The following is a 19,904-nucleotide window of genomic DNA, read 5'->3' on the forward strand; positions in this document are numbered from 1 at the left end:
CAGGGCTTATCCCTTCCAAAGAAGGAAACCACGCACAGCTCTCACTCCACGACGAAGTGTTCAACAATTCCAGCAATGCTAAGAGCTTTTGTCAGAAGCTTGCTTTTTCAAAGCAGCATTGGAGAATCAAGCAATAAAGCAAACCACGTGTGGAATGACACCACAATAATATTCAGCAAAAGCGAGGCTCTCCCCAAACGCCCCTTCAGGGTGGTGCCGATGGTCCTGAATCCACTGAGTTTGAACCCACCAGATGAACCCTGCAATTTTAGATCTCGATTCAGGGATTAGAAAAGGCAATACCAATTCATGATTTGAAACCACCTTTCATTACACGGTGATTACATCTCAATTTGCACCAAGTTGGCTTTGAGACTACATGAAAATTATGCTAATAGAGTTGCAGGCTCCTGGACGCCGACTTACTTGTTAAGGATTTTGGCTCTCTTAGCGCTTGAAAAATTCTCCAGTTGCAAAGACTCTTGAGTAAGGAAAGCGACAGCCAGGTGAAAGTAGTTGTTCCACAGCTGAAAGCCAAAAAGGGAGACATGCTAAGTTTGGGACAGCTTAACCTCGGGTTTTAAAAACACCCTGAGACGTTTATCACCTGCCCAACACACACTTCTGAAATGTTTAAAAAACCACACTCACTACATACAAATTGCAAACCAGCAACCCACGGTGTGGTTCAGGGCCGAGCCAGGGCTCTGAGGTCACAGCGCACGTGCTCACATCCCAGCCCTGCCACTTCGGCAAACAATCAAACCTCTCTGTGCCTCGGTTCCCTCACTGGTAAAATGGGAATTTCAGTAGTACCTACCTTACAGGATTGCTGGAGAGTAAAAGCAGTCAATAATGCAGAGGCTTTGAAGTGGTGCCGAGCACGCGATAAACACGTAATAAACGTTCTCTCTTATTATTATTGTATTATGGAGCCCCTTACTTAATAGTATATACATTTCCATAATTTACTATTTTTTCTGATACTAAAAACATATATAAACCCTAGACAACTAAGGAAAACAGAAGTAAAAAGATCAAACATTTCATATTTCAAGGATTTACGGACTTTACAGTGCTTGAAAGACAATTTACTATGAAATGATTTTCTTGTCATAAAGCTCTGTATATAAAAGTATTCTTCAACAAGAAATGTTATTATAGGTAGATTCCTAAAGTCATGGAACGGATACCTCCTGGTTGTGTCAATGTTTAAGACTGAGTCAAGATAATTAAAATGAAGGAAGAACTCCTGGATCACAAACGGGGATGTTTTTGCTAGCTCATTGGTGCTCAATAAATGGCACCACCATCCCCCTCACTGCCCGGGCAAGAAACCTGGACTCACCCTGGGCTGTGTCCTTGGCCGCATTGCACCAGATCAACCAGCAGGTCCTTCTGCTTTCACCTTGCGAACACCTCCCAAGTCCGTCCCCTTTGTATTGACAATCCAGGCCAACTCCCTCCCTCATAGACCAGAACAGCCTGTTTCCTGTCTCTGGCCTCCTCCCTTTCAAACCCACAGTCCCCAGTGCAGCCAGAGGGAACTAACACCAACCAGAGGGAGCCCCGCTCGAACTCGTTCAAGAACTTCCCACACCTTTCAGGTCAGAACAGACCCGAGGATGAGTCCACCAATCTCACTGCCTTGGCCTCCCCTCTCACAGCCTCCCCACGCACACTCTGCATCTCGCCTGCCTTCCCATCAGATCCTTGAACTGACACTCTCCCACCTCTGGGCTTTTGCAGACGCCAGGCCCACCCACCCCACCTCCCTCACTGTGTGCTAGCACATCTGGACCAGGTATGTTCACCCTTTCCTCTCCCTCACAGCACTACAATCTGTCCCCACAGCCACACTCGGGTCACCCTCCCATAGCAGGCACTGTAGTCCTGCCTTAGTCATTCTCCCTCTATGCCCCACAATGCGCTGGGGTGGGGGCGAGATTCCACGTCTGGCATAAAGTAAGTGATCCATCAATCATAACCAGTAATTGAGGGATGAACCTGTGGGGATTTCTCAAATGCAACATGGAAACTCAATGGACATTTCTTCCAGATTGCTTCCATCTGCTCGGCTCCCTCTCAGAAGGTGGCATCAGCTGGGAGGTGGGGGAAGGAGGTGAGAGGCAAGTGGGGAGACCACCCCCCCAACTAGGTACTACAGCAGGGGGCTCGGAGAGTCTGGCCATTACAGATACAACTGAACTCCTAAGCAAAGGGCTGTTTTCTGGTTGAGGAACTGACTGTTCTTGTCCCAGAGGACACTGCAGGAGAACTTTCACCTGCTCTCAGTGGGAAAGAGCCCGGATGGTCAGAGTTTCCGTCACCCGTCCAAGCTTGAATGCACTTTCAGTGTTCTTTAGAAGAAACGTATGGGCGTTGGTTTTCTCATTTACAAAACGAGGCTAATATTTATTATATCAAAAGAGACACTTGCAAGGAGTTACACAAAAATAAAGTGTAAACAGTATTGACTCCAGTTTTAGTTACCAGTGAAGTAAGTGGCAATTTTCGAGCATGGATGTGAGCAGAGTGTGTGGGCTTCATTTATGCGGTGCTTGCCATGAACTGGGCGCTTTCGGTAGCAGCACAGCAGCTCCTTGATCGCTACAGAACCAGCCAAGTAAGCACTCTTCCCCCGTTTCTCAGATGACGTTCAGAGACTCGCCCAAAGCCACAGGTGACACGTGACATGGAACAAGGGTCTGGAGTGGGATGTCCTGGACCTCAAGCCCACACTCCTTCACCACCCACAAAGGCACTTTCTCTTTTAGCCCCTTGTGGAATAAAAGGGGTGACTTGAGTCACTAAAGTACAGTTGCTTCCTCTGTTTTCGGAACTGACACCTCCTGACTACGGCCGCCCATGTCAGGCAGTGCTCTCCTTGTCACAGCACTGGCAGGAATCGCTGGCCACCCTCAGGGGCATGCTGAGAATCACTGTCAGGGCATGGCCGGAGCAGGACCCAGAACATGCTTTAACGTATACCGGCTGCCCGTAAACCGACATTGACAAAAACACGAACGCTCCTTTAAACGCCAGCGTCACCAACTCCCTGCTCATCCTCTTCACGCACATGACCAGGACGACTGCTGAGCCACAAGTCTCCTAAAACCTGCCTGAGAGACGTTTCTGGGAACAGTGTCATCAAATGCCCTGAAGAAGGAGGTTGATTCCCTTGCGCTCCACATGCCTGGTATCTTGGCTCTTCTGCACGTGAAGCAAGACTGGACCAAACAGGAGGAGGGTTTCATTTCTTTAGGAATGGGAAGGCTGCACACTGTCTGCACCTCAAAAATCCCTTAGCCACTGTTAGAGCCCGAGCAGGGTGAGGGGGGCCCCAGGGGTTGAAAGGGTCTGGCATGGTGAGGGGTTATCACTTTGGTGATATTCCTACTAAGGGTGTAGCTTGGGTCTAAGCACAAGGAAACATGAGACAGCCCACACTGCTGGGCCTTCTGCAAATAACACGCCTGTGCTCTTCCAAAGTGTCAAGACAGGGGCGGGCCCTGTGGCCTGGTGGTTAGGTTCTATGCCTTCTGCTTCAGTGGCCTGGGTCCAGTTCCAGGGGGTGGACCTACACACTCATCAGTGGCCATGCTGTGGCAGCAACCCGCATGAAAAATAGAGGAAGATTGGTACAGATGTTAGCTCAGGGTAAATCTTCCTCAAGTGAAAAAAAAAAAAGATAAGGAGGATTGGCAACAGACGTTAGCTCAGGGCAAATCTTCCTCAACAAAAAATAAATAAGTAAAATAAAAATAAAGCCTAAAAAAAGTGTCAAGGACAGTATAGTCAAGCAAGAGTGAGGAACTATTCTAGTCTGAAGGAGACAAAAAAGACACAAAAACTGAATGCAGGGCAGGGAGGGAAGATGAACAGGTGGAGCACAGAGGATTTTTAGGGCAATGAAACTACTCTGCATGATACTATAATAGAGGATACAAGTCATTATACATTTGTGCAAACCCACAGAATGTACAACACCAAGAGCAAACTAATGTAAACTATGGACTCTGGGTGATAACAATGTGTCAATACAGGTTCATTGATTGTAACAAATGTACCATTCAGGCGCAGCATGTTGATAGCTGGGGGAGGCTGTGCATATGTGGAGACAGGTGGCATATGGGAAATCTCTGTACCTTCCTCTCAATTTTTCTGTGAACCTAAAACTGCTGTAAAAAGTCTTAAAAAAATCATATAAAAATTCCACATTAAAAGCAAACAAAACCGTAAGCAATGCATATGACAACTAACTGCAACGGGTGATGGGACCTATGACTGGGACGTCTATGCGATCGGAACGTCTGAACTCGAATGGGGTCTGAGGAGTAGATAGTAGTAACAATGATGTAAATTTCCTGATTTGGGTAGTTTTATTGTAGTTATGTAGGAGAAAGTCCTTGTTAGTAGGAAATATACACTACAGTATTGAGGAGGTGATAGGGTGTCCGATTGGCAGCTTACTACTAGAAGGTTAAGAAAAAGAGTTCTTTGAACAGTGCTTGCCAGAAATGAGAAGCAGGCTGAGGAGGAGCAGAGGGACACAAGGTAAGCAGCAGCCCTCAGGGCTGATGAGTTTAAGGAGAAGGAAGCGTCAGGAGAGAGAACTGTGAGGCAGACTGAGGATGTAAGAACATAAGAATGGGCCTCATCAGAGCACCAGCTGCCTAGAGCACTCACTGAAGGCTGCCTCCCTATACAGCACCCAAGCACTCCCCCTGGGGGTGGGAGAGTGGGTGTCCTCCAGGATAGAATGCACTTTGCACCTGCCAAGGGGCAAGGTGCTTTGCTGGGCTGAAAGAGCGCATTGCTGCTAAGGCATGTGGGCATGAGGGGAACATCCAGGGGACCTTATTCATGAAACAATGAACAAGGGTAGCAATAACCAATGTGCTGGGAAAAAGGAGCCCACACTCACAGCAGCCACACTTAATGTACACAGCAATCTACCCAGCAAGTGAGGGGCAGGGCCTATGTGGATCCAATGAGAAAACCTAAGGAAGGTCACAAAAAGGAGACCTAAACATTCCTGTATGGGATGGGAAAAAATAAATACTGCAAAGTATTTCCCCAAATACTGTAACATTTCCCCTACATTTATTTATAAATCCAAAGGAATCTCAATTAAAATACAAGCAGCATTAAAAAAAAGTTAACAAGCTGATTTTGAATTTCACATGGAAGAGGAAATACACAGGAAGAGCCAAGATGATTTTGTAATAACACACTAATGGGGAAGTCCTGGCTCTACTAGCTGGGTATAAAACCAGTAGGGAAGAACACAGAAAATAGAACTGACACACACACATTGGCAACTGTGTTTTTTACAGCAGCATTTCAAATCATTGGGAAAGAAGATTCCTCATCATTCATGAAACTACGTGGGGAAAAGTGAAGTTAAACTCTTACTCCTAACGCTAACTATAGAAATCCCAGATGGATTAATCACTGGAAAATTAAAAGAAAAACAAAGCACAACTATAACGGTATTAGCAGATACTAACTACATAAAAAATAGTTACATTGATAACATTGAAGCAAAGAAGGATTTGCCAAGCAAAACCTAAAACCCAAGAGCCATAAAAGAAATGACAGATGGACTGCAGAAAAATTAAATATTTCTATAGGATAAGCCTAAACCTATAACTAGGCTCTATCAAGAACTTCAACTTACAAAATATACAACAAAGAGCCCAAGAGAAAAACGAGCAGAGGAAATGATCAGATGGTTCACAGCAGAAATCACACAGGCCATGAGGAACTGCAGCCTAACTAGCAGGCAGAGAAATCCCAACAAAAATAAGAACCAATCATTTTAAAGAAATTGGCATTGGAGAAGATTCCAGGCAATGGTTGCTCTCAAAGAAGGTTGGTGGGATTGCAAATTGCTAAAGCATTTTAGGAGGGTAATTTATCCATGTCCATTAAACTTAAAATTTCTTACCATCCGGCCTGGCAATTATGCTTCCAGGAACCTGTTCTCTATAGCACTGCAGCCCTGAGACGCATTGTCAGACTGTTCGCGGTAGCATTGCTTGCAACAGGGAAGAAATGGGAACAGCCTGGAGGTCATCAGTACAGGACTGCCTGCACATCGTACATTTATATTGTGGAATATGACAGAACTGAAAAACATATAGGTATGATCCAACTCACGTTAAAAGCCAACAGAAAGGATGCGTAGGTCCGCAGAAATGCTTAAAGAAAAGTTAGAAAGAGCACACAATGATTAGTTAAAAGTCACCCTGGGGCCAGCTCAGTGGCCCAGTGGTTAATTTCGCATGCTCTGCTTCAGCAGCCTGGGGTTCACAGTTTCGGATCTGGGGCACAGACCTAGCACTGCTAAGACAAGCCATGCTGTGGTGGCGTCCCACATAAAATAGAGGCAGATTGGCACAGGGCTTAGCTCAGCAACAATCTTCCTTAAGCAGAAAAAAAAAAAAAGGGGGAAGACTGGCAAAAGATGTTCGCTCAGGGCCAATCTTCCCTCCCCACCCCCAAAAAAGTCACCCTGATTAAAATTTACCCTGTGGAGGGTGAAAAGGGAGGGAAGGAGTCTTTCATATTTTACTCAAGGTGCTGATTTACAGTGCACGAATGTCTCACAATGAGTATATATCTGTGTTTCAGGACGTGTGAAAACAAGCATTAAGCAGAGAAAATGATAAAAAATTAAAAATTGTGAAAAAACATTTTTAGATATATAGTGCTTGTTATATTATATACTTATATAGTATAATGTTAATAAATTATAAATTTTAAATTTTAAAAGAAATAAGGGCATAGGTACCTTAGAACTCAATCTAAATTGACTATCACATTAGCTCTAAAAGTTGAGAAAGCAATGAAAAAGGGACAGTAGATGGGTGTCTAATTTCTGTTATCTGGTGACAGACAACAGAGCTGGGCCACCCAGTGAGTGTACATAAATCCTCAGGTTCCCTCTCAGTGAACAATCCTGCCCAGGAAACTAATGCCATTTGCATCTGGACACTTTCTGTATTTGCAAACTTTAGTAAACAAAACTAAGTAGTAATAATGCAAAATGATTATTAGCAGAAACACATCTGGGGTACAAAGGCACCGAGAGCCACAAATACCAGATGTATAGTAAGAAATGATGCCAGGCAAAATCAGTCCTTATCACACACACACAAACACACACACACGCTGCAAGTACTGGAGGAGTAGGGCTGAGCCTGACCAGCTGACCACAACCCCAGGCATATAGGGGTAGGGCCTTTTTGCCTGGTAAAGGCCACTGTGGGTAGCACAAAGCAGGGAGAGAATTTATCAGGGAAAACCTGAGTTCTACCAGCCAGCTGAGCTCAGTGATGCAAACCCACTTGGCCTCCTCTGCAGCTCCTTTCCTCCCCACATTAGGATGATCTGAGACAATCTTGGCAACCATACCAACTGAGACATGGTGGCCTCCCAGCTCAGAGAGCCCCTACTTGTCACTCTGATCCAACACTTTCTCTCTGAGACAGCTCCATCTCCTTCCTTGCTAAATTGAGCAAATACCCCAAGGGCATAATTTTCAATGCTCTGGTTCCAAATGTCCATATTGTAAATTCCATCTCCACATCTTGGATGGGAGACCAATTAAATTTGAGGATTAGAAACAGAAGATATTGGCTCAGATGAACAATTTGTTTTAACATGATTTCCCAACAAAGGTCATGTCTCCCTCTTCTCTTACCTGTAGCTCAAAGTTGGCTTGATCCAGAAACTTCTTGTTCAGCATATCTGCATACTGATTAATCGCTCGCAGGAAGACTCTGAAAGATCAAGAGAAAATTACATAATTACACACTTTTGCTCTGGTACTTTTGTAGATTTGGCATTTCAATTAGATCCGATCCAAGACTGTCTGGAAAGTGAACTTAGTCCTGTAAAAAGCTGTGAGGTTTTGCCAGTGAAAAGCCCAGAGAATTATATGCAGATACTCTCCAAATTAATCAAAGAAATTAGCACATGCAGAATAACAGACCAGATAACAGCGCCTGAAAGTAACATATGAAAAGTATCACTAAAAAAAACTAGTTTGAAAAAAAAAGGAACGGTACAAATTAAGTCCTTTTCTCACATCACAATGTCTTAATGTTATATTATTAAATTGGTCCTCGCTTAGCCAGCTTTTTAAAGTTAAGCATTTGAAAGTGCTGATACACACCAGCTATCAGGCTTGGAATGGTTTGGTGAAATATTACCATGCTTGGAGGTGTGGCTTACTTCTGTATCATTTGTCCTATACTCCAAATGCTAATTTGGGGCACTGTTTACATGTTTAAATTGATTTTAAAAGCCTTAGTAGGTCTGAAAGTGATTTGACAAGAATTTTAGCAGAGATTTAATTCAATGGTTCATGGACAATTCACAATTTTAAACACTCCGAGCAAAATATCATATCCTTTAATACCTTGACTTTTACTTTACTATGACGAAATATGCAATACGGGCTGTCACAAATGACTCCAGAGTACTAAGTACTTTCACAAGCTTATTCATTCAGGAGATTTGTTTTATTACCCTTGAGAGTGTTTACAACAATAAAGCTTAGTTCAGATACTTCTTTTTAAATGACCCTTCTCCCTTTGCACAAAGGCAGGACGCGAGAGGAATTAGCATTAGGTCACAGATAATAAACTTAATTACACTTCCTCTATTTAGACAGCAGGAAGCAGCCAGAAAGTATAAGAGAAATCTAGGTTACTAGGAAGCAGCGCTCTCTGAGAACATGCTCTCTTCAGCTATGCCTGCCTGGAGAAGCTCCCCATCCCTGGCCATCCCAGAGCCATTAAAGGCCAGTCAGCCTGCGAGGATGGAGAAAGCGAATCTCCACCCGGGGCTTTAAGGAGGTCTCCATCACCACCTCCCACCACCACCCGCTGCCCAAGACCCACTGTCTGGCACTTCCTCTCACACTCCTACTGTGTACAGTGCTAAGAAAGCAGATTTGCAGACATCATTTCAGTAAGAAACCTATCAGTGGGATCAAGGACAGAAACAGGTGTAACAAATGGCCTGTGATGGAGTTTGCTATCTCAATCACTGAAGAAAACTGGAGTCAGTTATTTGAATTCTTCCCTGGTAAAGGCCATGGGGTGTGTGTCCATGTTAAATAAAACCATAAAGGAGGAATTCGTGTTTTAAGTGACTATTAATGAAGGGACTTGGGGATCGTGGCTTGTCCATTAACCAGGAGTACAGACTGGGCAGCAGCATCCATCAGCCATAAGGCTGCCAGATTTTGCAAATATAGGATGTCCAGTTAAGTCTAAAAAATAGCTCTTCCTGCTGAATTTTGTAAGTCATCCAAAAAAAAAAAAAAACCGAACATAGGGCATTTAGCACATCCTGACAAGTTAATATAGGACCAGGGCAAAATCACTAAATCCAGGACATGCCTTGTAGGTACAGGACACCTGGCAACCCTAATCAGCCCTCCAGTCTTGGGCTGGGGTCTCCCGTGTCACATTCAGCTCTCTGAAGTACGGGATGCATAGATGTGTGGCTAGGGAGAAGATGGTTTACCTGTCCACTTGACCCTTGGCAACTGCGCTCAGATAACATCTGAGGATGTGCATTGCATTAATGCCAGCAACCAAAGGAAATCACCCAAGTGTCAATGGAATAAGACAACTTCCTGTCATTAGGGGCATGGGCTCTGCTGCAGCACAAAAACACGGGGCTTATGGCCACTAACGAACGTCTTTTTTCCTTAATTTTTCCTTCAGCTTCAGAACTCAGCTGTTCACTAGAGTACCCATGGTCCTATGAGCTTTAAGGAAGACCTTCTCTCCAGGCCTCTATGACAATAATGACAAGCTTACTAGAACATACATTATTATTACAGGCTAATTATTTTGCCTCAAGATAGCACCCAAACAGGTGCAATATGCCACTTCTAATTAAGCTTTGGAACAATTTCAGTTACTTAAATAAAGATATTTTTCAAAATGACTTTTTTTTGAAAAAAAGTCATGCTGAAATAAGAAGGCTGAACAAAAACTTTTTAATGAAATGACCACTGAGAATGAGCAGTGCTGTGAGAGATTCTATAATTTAGCTTCACTAGAAATTTTTTTAAAACCCAGGACAAAAAACAACACAGAATGTGCATCATTGGAGGAAAACTAAAGGAAAGATCAAATAAAAACTGTAATCGATGCAGGAAACAATGGAGAGATGAAGCTCCGGCTGGCTGCATCCAGGGCCACATCCACAACTCATGCAAATTATATCCTACAGTTCACATTTGATGGGATTAAAAACTTCGCAACATCCCAAGTCCATCTGAAGATAAATCAATATTTAGTCAAAAAGAAAATAAACAGAGAATAACTTTTAGGTCAAAATATCTATTATCTACTGTAATTCATGAGTTACTTCTAATAAATGCCAACCTAGAGAAAATAAGTAAGGAAATCACATTAAAGCTTTTGCCTAACAATCTGCTTTCAGTCACAGAGGACTGTGGAGAGGAACACAAGCTAAGCCAAGCGAACGGACAGCAGGATGCCTTACTAGTCTGAAACGAAGGGTTCAGACTGGCTCAACACTGCTCGAGATCAAATCCTTTTCGTCGAGAGGCAAGGAGAGGGAGGGTGCAGTCTGAGTGGGCTGGCCTCTGCGTCCCTGGTGACTTGTCTGTGCTGGGCACTGTTGGAGCTGTGCTCAAGGACAGGGAAGTCCTCCAGAACTGTTCCCAAATGGCCCTGTCTGCTTATTCACCCATGTACTCGCAGTGCCAAGTCAGCATCTGGCATGTCACATATGTTCACTAAGTTTTAGTCACAGGAATGAATGGATGGATGGATGGACCAATGAAGGATGGATGAGCTGGCCCAGAAGATCAGGCCCTGACCCAAGTCAGTGGGCTCAGGGAGCCTAGAATATTTGGCAGCCCCTGGCTCTCCCTGGAGTCCTCGCACTCCAAGTAGACTTTCTACTGCGGGGTTCAGCTCTTTTGAGGTTCTTGTTAACCAACTTTCTCAGTAGGCATTTGGCATTCTGGAGCTGGTTTCCCCACTCTCCTCTCCACCTCCTGAGCTCTTTCCTTGGTGGCAGGAACTTTGTCTTTTACATATCAGGATCCTCCAAAGCATCTAAAAGGACCCCTGAGCACTACACATATCCTGAAATGTTCTGACCTAAGGAACTGTTGGTTTATACTCACACTAACAGATCTCTCAGAGCCAGTGGTCTGTGGTCTGTCCAGGACCATAATTCCTGACGTTGTCAAATATGAGTTTGTTGTCTACACACACACACACACACACACACACGCACACAAACATCCAATTATAGTCTAAATCCAATTCATTCTCTCTCTTCACGTCCCTGTAAACATTTAGCTATGTGACCTTCAGAAAGTTGCTCAAGTTTTTGAGATTCTTATATTTTCAACCAACAAATGAAGGTACTAAACTATAGGGCCTTGAAGCTCCCTCAAACTAAGGGTTTTTGAGGGTTTTTCTAACTTTGAGATTAAAGGTAAGAAAGAGATGTCGCCATGTAATACAAAGTCATTCACACACTGATCTCTGCTGACACTTTACACAATGTCAAGTAGCATTTGGTAAAATGGGAAGACATGCCCTGTGAATTTTCTGCACGTCTTTAGGAGACAGGTTGGGTGTCGTTGGGTGAGGCTCTGCCCGCAAGTTACCTGCCTAGTTCCAAGGCTCTCAGCCACAAGCATTTTAGAGAGCAGGCCCCATAGGCCTTGCCCTCGGCCCATATCCCTGCTCTGTTCTTGCACAAAAAGGGCGATGATGCCTCATGGGCTCCAAGGGGAGATGGTCCCCAAAAGCTGCCTATTGGAAAGCAACATGTGGAGAGCAATAAAAGTAGCACAGTCCTAAATAATTATGTGTTAATTGAGTAGAGGGGAACTTAGCAAGTGGAACGTAATCAGGAACCAATTTAACTATTAGAAGCTCCTGGCACAATTACAGTCACTAAAATGACTTTATTATGACGGAGCCTCAGGCATTTCTAGCATCTCTGTTAGCCAGTGTTTGCTGCCAATAAAACTCGAAGATGAGGTGCCTCATTACTACAGAAAAAAAAATATCAAGAAAGACATTGAACTTCCAGCGGAATGCAAAGCCCCATTTCTCAAATGGTGAAGCTGTGGGGTTTTTTAAATTCCTTCCTTAAACTTACTTTATGTTACATAATTAGATTGTAGCATTCAATATGAGGGCATTTAAATACCCCTGGCAGTAAAACAAGAGTCTCTTCAGGGGAAAAAAAATGCATCTTTTAACAAAATGTTTTGCCCAAAATGGTTGGAAAGAAGGAAACAAATTAAAAGTGACAGATTCTATCCCAGAACGATGAGTCACATAATAGTAGCTGGAAATCTGCCTTAAAATGATTTCCGCAGAATTCAGGAATGCTGGGAAGGAGAAGCAACTTAAGATGAAGTGATAAAAAGAGATGCAGCAATGTTACTTCCGGTAGACGGGGAGGGGAGACGATGGGTCTTCTAGCACATCCCACACTTGGCAGAGTGGCTCTTTTGTCAAGTTGGTGACTAAACAGGATCAGCCACTTCCTACAGTGGGACCCTGGGTGGGAAGTGAAGACATATGCACAAAGAAGGACTTCTAAGAAAGAGCCTGGCAGAAAAGAGGTGGAGTGATGCAGGGAAGGTGGGGGTCTGGGTGGGCCCTTCCTCCCATATTGGAGATTTGGGAAACAGTGGGAAAACCACTGTCACGGGAACTTTCTGGAAATGAGGCTGGAAGGTTCAGCTGGGGCCAGATGGTGAGAGGCTGGAAATGCCAGGGCACCGAGTCTTCCTTTGGATGGTGGGCAGTGGGGGCCCTGAAGACTTTAAAGCAGAGAAGGAACACCTGCGGTCAGGAGCAGTAAAGCCAAAAGATTCAACTGCACTGTTTCTGGAACGCACTAGGGACTTTTCCTTTTTCTAAGATTTCCTCATTTCTTTTTCAAGTCAGTAAGGCTTCAACATCCATCAAACTCTTAACTAAAATCCAAACTGCTCAGAGCCTTTCCGCTGGCCAGCCCTGGTAGAAGCAGGCTCCGTCTGTGATGCTCATGGGAATAAGAGAAATCCCAGGAAGTGTGTACTCTGGACTAAGACTGTGTCGTCCCTGCTGTGGGGTCTCCATGAGCAGAGAACTCCGGGCCTGGTCTACTTGTGTGACTCGTGCTAAACAGAGTGGCACCCTGCATGCACATTCTGTCTCAGATTCCAGCCAAAACAGTACTTGTGGCCAATGAGCCACCACGGGCAGAAGGTGAGAAATCCTGAAAGTGTCTGAGACCAACCCCAGCTCTCCTGTTTCCTCTCCCTCTTGACCAGCTCTAGTTTCTGCAGCATTGCTGATAAGCATTGACTAAGCACCACACATTCCAAGCACTGTCGTCACTTTCACAGAAATTCTGTTACTTGATGCTCACAAGTCTTGTGGGGCATGAATTACCCAGTATTTTAAAAATAGGGAAACAGAAGCTCAGAGAGACAGATGTACATGTTCCTAGAAGGAAAGAGCAGCCTTAGACCAAGGCCACAATCCAGTCACTAAATTATGCTGCCATCCTTAGGAACCTTAATCATGTGGTCAGCATGATACAACTAAATTCCTGCAATTGTGTTGCTTTTACACTGTATTAAGGAAAATTTCCAACATATACAAAAGTAGACAGCGTAAAAGACCATGCACCCTTCACCCAGCTTCAACAGTTACCACCTTCTGCCCATGATTGTTTCATCTCTATGCCATCTCTTAACCCCTCCTACATTATTATTATCTTTTTTTTTTTACAGACTTTATTTCTTAGAGTAGTTTCAGGTTCACAGAAAAATTAAGCGGAAATTACAGAGTTCTCACATACTCTTCCTCCCCCATTATCAACATCCTGCACCAGATGGTTCATTTGTTACCAGTGAAGAACCTACATTGACACGTCATTATCACCCGAACTCTACAGTTTATGTTAGGGTTCACTCTTAGGTTGTACATCCTATGGCTGTGGACACGTGTCCAGCATAGAGCATCACACAGAATAGTTCCACTGCCCTAAACATCCTCTGTGTGCGGCCCATTCATCCCTCCCTCCCTCCTGCTGAGCACCTGGCAAGACAACCACTGATCTCTTTATTGTCTCCACAGCTTTGCCTTGTCCGGGAAGTCATACAGTTGGAATCACACAGTATATAGCATTTTCAGATTGGCCCCTATTGTTTTTATGGTGTTCTCTAAGTTAATTTTTGCCAGGTTTAAGCCACTTCATAGCAAAGACTTAAAATACATTCTCTTGTCAGACTTTTCTAACCTATCTTGGCAACAGAAGGTGCCTGCCTTGCACAGAGGTGATGGGACATTCTTAACACTGGTGCACATACTGCCCCCAACTTCTAGCTGATGCTCAGGATGCACCACTGTCACTGACGAGCCACATGATTTTGGGTAGGACCCTCTGTTCTCAGGGCCTCGGTCTTCTCCTACGTACAATGGGCTCTTAACACTGACCTCACCAGGCCTTCGTGAGGAATCTGTGTCTGCGATGTAGCAACTGTCTCGTGAATGGCATTAATTATTGTTATAACAAATACACATATACATCTCTCATCCTATAGAATAATTGGGGTATGAATCCTAGGTCAGTTACTTCTCACCAAACTCACCTGGTTGGAATTGTGCTTCCTACAATGGCCTCCCCCACTCTTCAAAGCAGGGCTCAGCAAACTACAGGCCACAGATTATTTTTGTAAATAAAAAGGTTTTCTTTATAAAGGCTTTTTAAAAAATTGTGGTAAAATACATATAACATAAATTTATTATTTTAACCATTTTTAAGTGTATGTTTCAGTGGAATTGAGTACATTCACATTGCTGTGCACCCATCACCACCATCCATCCACAGAACTCTTGTCATCATGCAAAACTGAACTCTGCACCCATTAAACACTCACTCCCCATTTCCACCACCCCCAGTCCCTGGCAACCATCATTTTACTTTCTATTTTGATGAGTTTGACTATTTTAGATACCTCATATAAGTGGAATGATGCAATATTTGTCCTTTTGTGTCAGGCTTATTTCACTTAGCACGATGCCCTCAAGGTTCATCCATGTTGCAGCATGTGTCAGAATTTCCTCCCCTTTTAAGACTGAATAATATTCCACTGTATGGATAGACCACATTTTATTTATCCATTCATCTCTTGATGGACACTTAGGTTACTTCCACCTTTTGGCTATTGCAAATAATGCTGCTATGAACATGGGTTTGCAAATGTCTCTTCAGGTGCCCGCTTTCAATTCTTTTGGTCTATTCCCAGAAGTGAAAATGCCAGACCACATGGTATTTCTACTTTTAATTGTTTGAGGAGCTCCCAAACTAGTTTCCGTGGTGGCTGCACTATTTTATATTCCAACAATAGTACACAAGGATTCCAATTTCTCCACATCCCGATACTTGATAGTTTTGGTTTTTTAATAGTAGACATCATAATGGGTGTGAGGTAGCATAATTAGTTTTATTAGAAAACAGCCACACCCATTCATTTAGGGGTTTTCTACGGTTGTTTTCCCACTATAACAGCCGTGTTGAGTAGTTGCGTTGCAAAGTTATCTGGCTGTGTACAGACAATTCTGCTGTCTCTGCAAAGCTGTGATACATTCTGATCTGTGTTCTACACAGATTTTTGGAGAGTTTTTCACCAATTCAGTGAGGAGGGTTGGGTTCATACCTGTTTGTCATCGGAAAATAAAACTTGCTGATCAAAAAGACATTAAAAAGCCCCCTTCAAAGCTTAGAGGAGATAACCTCCCACTTGGAGCCCAGAAGTGGAGTTACCAAGTACGGGGACAAAAGTGATTTGGAGACTAAAGTGGGCAGATGCCTGCCATTGCGCTTCCAAGGGCACCAAGCATGTTTAATAGTCTTATTTCAGGGTCAAGTGTTAAAGATTCACAAAGCCACGCCATCCCTCTACTCTCTACTCCCTTCTCCTCCTTATTCTCCTCTCCTTACCCAAGCCTGCCCGGTTCACCTATTTCAACATCACAAAATAAGTGTGGATGGATTTAGGGGCACCTTGGGTGAGAGGAAAAAAATCCCCAGGACAGACACATCAGGAACGCCTACCAGCGAACACTGGGAAGTGAGAATTCTCTGTTGCTGGAGGAAACAGAAGGAATTGTAACAGCAAGATCTTAAGTCACCACAACGGAAGACATCAGAGAGAAAAGAAGCAACACTGTAACTGTGGTGGTGACTCACTAGCCTCTGTGGACACATTCTAGCCTGCACGTCGGCCGATGAGAAAGCACCTCTCCCTTTTACGAAATACATGATTGCTGGTTCTATGACCCTCGCTTACGTATGTCTCCCAGCTGTGACCAGAAAACTTTGTTCTCTGAATTCCCCAGGAACATGACGACCCTCCTGAAAGAAAAATTCTGCGTTGGTACCCATCACGAATGACAGAAGAAAGAGATAATGTGGCGTCTTGAAGTTGGTCACACCAGATGGTGGACATCCCTAAACCCCCTCCTTATCTGCCCATTTCCCCTATAGAAACTGCCTCAAGATCTGTATGATTTTAAGACGGTTCTTCAGGTCACTAGTCCACCATCTTCCAATTATGCTGGCTAATCGTATAAATTTTCCTTTTCCAACCACGGGCTTGTTTGCAATTGATTGGCACCAGATTGAGGTGAGCAGGATGAGCCCGTTTTTGCTCGGTTACGGAATGGGCATATCCCAACTCACAGAATCAGTTGTGACAATAAGTAAAGGCCCTGGCTCACCCCAGAGACTACTCCCCCTCCACCCGCCGCCCCCAGCACCTTGGCATCCATCTAGGACTACTAACTGGAGGAGTCAAGGACAACCATGAGTGGATGTGCCACGGCAGGCTGGAGGGCGGAGGAAGCAGGGAAGGAAGAGTCACCGTGGCCCCGTCCCTTGGGCATGGGCACAGACTGTCCTGGAAGATGGGCTTTCCCGGGTGTAAGAGTGTATGTTACTATCTAGAGGATTTTCTGAGTTCCAAATATGTGGGAATGGAGAGTGGAGGGTCAGAACGAGGAGTTAAGAATTTCTGTTCGGTGATGAAACATTTTGGAAATAAACAGTGGTGATGGTTGCACAACATTGTGAATGTACTTAACACCACTCAATTGTCCACATAGAAATAGTTAAAATGGCAAATTTTAAGTTTACATATATTTTACCAAAAGAAAAAAGAAAAACATGAGAAGGAAAGAGAACTGGACATTTCTAGAAACTACAGCAGTGGAAGTCATGATTTTTCTGTCCATAACTCCACCATCAGTGTGACTAAGCTCCGTGATTTGAAACACATACACACACGTACACACAAACACACACACACACACGGAAATAAGAATCTTTCACTTTTACTCCCCAAAGGATCAGGTTGTTCAGATCTGTTCTGGGAGTAGGTGGGGCAGTAACAAATAATCATAAACATAAATAAATAGGACTAATAATGACAACAGCAACCATCCACTCAGAGTCCTTTATGGCCCAAGTATGTCATGTCTCACTTAACATGTGACAGTGGTCCCCTACCTGGCATGCCTCAGTTCTACTGCATGTCCATTGACAGTCCATCTGTGCTGACTCTTTATTCCCTACAGCACCCACAATGTATCTTGTATAAAATAAAACACAGTGTAATTGAATCCACCTAGGGAGCCCAGGAAAAAGTTAAGTAGTCAGAGGCCTTGAGCCAACTGTAAGGTTCAAGGCAGAAATTCTTAGGAGACACTAGGATAATTGCAAAGGGGAATGCTTCTTTCCAGTTATTTCATCTTGGAATATTCCAGCTATGCCTAGAATTTATCCTGGTTCATTTTCAAGACTTGCTAATGGGCACTGTAATCATTTAGCAAATGGTTGTAACTTGCTGTCGGCTCACTGGCCACAGGCTAAAAACCGGGACAGGGATTTTGCACACTGAGGGGGGCCGAGGTGCTTGAGAATGTTCTGGGAGTGGCTACCTGGCAGTGGAGATGTTTTCCTCATTTCCCATCCTCATTGCTGATTTGCTGCTTCTATTCACTATTCATTTAGTTGATTATTCACTCTCACTAGGCCTGGGGGGCCTCTCTATGGGGTGTTCACCTTGGAGAGGAGCAGGGGGAAACACACAAAGAGGTAGAGAAGTGGAGAGAGTAGGAGCCTTGAGATCTGTGCCTAAATCACGTTCCATCACTTACAGGCTGTGCAACCTTGCACAAGTGAATTAACACCTCTGACCTCCAGTTTTCCTTATTGAGGTCTATGGGTGGGGGGAATTAGAGGAGTCAGTGGAAAGGGCCTGGGTCATAGTAGGTCTTCAATAATCGGTCGGGAGTATGATAAAGATACAAAAGATGAGGCCTCTGTCCTCTTCTTTGCTATTTGTTTCAAAAGAGGCCTCTGAAGTATCTCCTTGGCTTTCAGTAGGCAAAGGAGAGTTTAGGAGATAAGTGTTCACGAAAGCTCAGCTGGTGTCGAAGCTCATGAGAAAAGAGAAAGTCTTGTAACTAAGAGCTTCCGGCTCTTTGATTCTATTGTGGCTCAGAATTACCATCACTCAATTGTTGAGTGTATGGAACCTTCTTCAACCATCTTCGTCCACAGAGAGTAGCTTAGATAGTGCCAAAGACTCTCATGGAGAGGGTTCACTTCCCAAGGTGGACATGGGTGGCCTGGTGCAGTTTGTGCTCAGGTTCTGAGACCTTGTTTCCTAATGGTACTGCAGAGACAGGCACCAGCCCAGGGCTGCAGCTCAGCCCCTGGCTCTGGCTGGCAGACTTCAGGTGAAGTTTATCTGGGGAGAGCCACCATCATGGTAGGTTTTCTGTTGATATAGAACAAATTCCCTCAAAGGCAGTGGCTTAAAGCAATGCCAGTTCCATGGGTCAGACCTCACTGCAGGCTTGGTGGGGTCTTCTGCTTAAGGTCACAGGAGGCTCAGGTCCAGGTGTTGGCCAAGCTGGGTTCTGATCTGGAGGCTCTTCTCTTCCAAGCTCGTTCAGGCTGTAGGCAGATGCCAATTCCTTGAGGTTGTAGGTTTGAGGTCCCTGTTTCCTTGCTGACAGTCAGCTGGGGTCTGCTTTCTGCTCTTAGGAGCTGCCTGCATTCCTTCTCACGTGGACACTCCATCTTCAAATCAGCAACGACATGTCGAGTCCTTCTCATGCTGCAAATCTCTTGCCTCCTCCTTCTGCTATGAACCTGAGAAAACTGTCCTTTTAAAGGGCTCCTGTGATTATATTAGGCCCAACCAGATAATCTCCCTGTCTTAAGGTCAACTAATCATTAACCTTAATTATATGTGCATAATCCCTTTTTCCAGGTAATATAACAAAATGACAGGAGTGATCATGCATCTGATTCATAGTTCCACCCATACTCCAGCAGAGAAGACTCTGTAAGGAGAAGGGTCTTTGGGACCCTCACTGAACACTTGGAGCCACAAACTTCAACGCCAAACTGGTTTTTCTGAGCCCCCCTCCCATTCCCCTGCAGCCTGAGACTAACCTCAGAGAGAGAGGCTTTCATCATGGGATTCTTTCTGTTGTTGGCCCCTGTGCTGTTCTGAGTGTTTATGACAAGATGAAAGACTCAGTTTAGCGAAGGGGAGGTTAGAAGATAAAGCCAGAAATAACCAATCTGAACCAGATCTTGCAAGAATGAAGTGGCTCTTTCAGGAAGCCGCTTGTCTGCAAACCACTGAGTGACACTCTCTATTAACGGGCATAACCTTATTCTAAGCCTATGGTGTCATCTGATTGCAAGCTCATTTATTCACTGGATTCAGTGGAGCAACCCAGACCATGAGAGCTCAAGAACTGAAAAATTATTTTCTTCCCCATATAGTCCATAAAATG

General features: G+C 44.2%; 1 protein-coding gene across 2 annotated transcripts in view; it reads right to left on the reverse strand.

The window, feature by feature from the left end:
• DOCK1 (dedicator of cytokinesis 1) overlaps window positions 1-19,904 on the reverse strand; it is a 503,869-nt gene that overhangs the window by 99,392 nt on the left and 384,573 nt on the right. For both annotated transcript variants that reach the window (XM_023637097.2, XM_023637090.2), the window contains exons 30-31: window positions 7,712-7,790; window positions 427-527 (exon numbers count right to left, since the gene is read on the reverse strand). In XM_023637097.2, the coding sequence (XP_023492865.1) occupies window positions 427-527; window positions 7,712-7,790 (180 nt within the window). The remainder of the gene's footprint in view (window positions 1-426; window positions 528-7,711; window positions 7,791-19,904) is intronic.

This window comes from Equus caballus, chromosome 1, assembly GCF_041296265.1.
Source record: "Equus caballus isolate H_3958 breed thoroughbred chromosome 1, TB-T2T, whole genome shotgun sequence".
NCBI classification, from domain to species: Eukaryota; Metazoa; Chordata; class Mammalia; order Perissodactyla; family Equidae; genus Equus; species Equus caballus.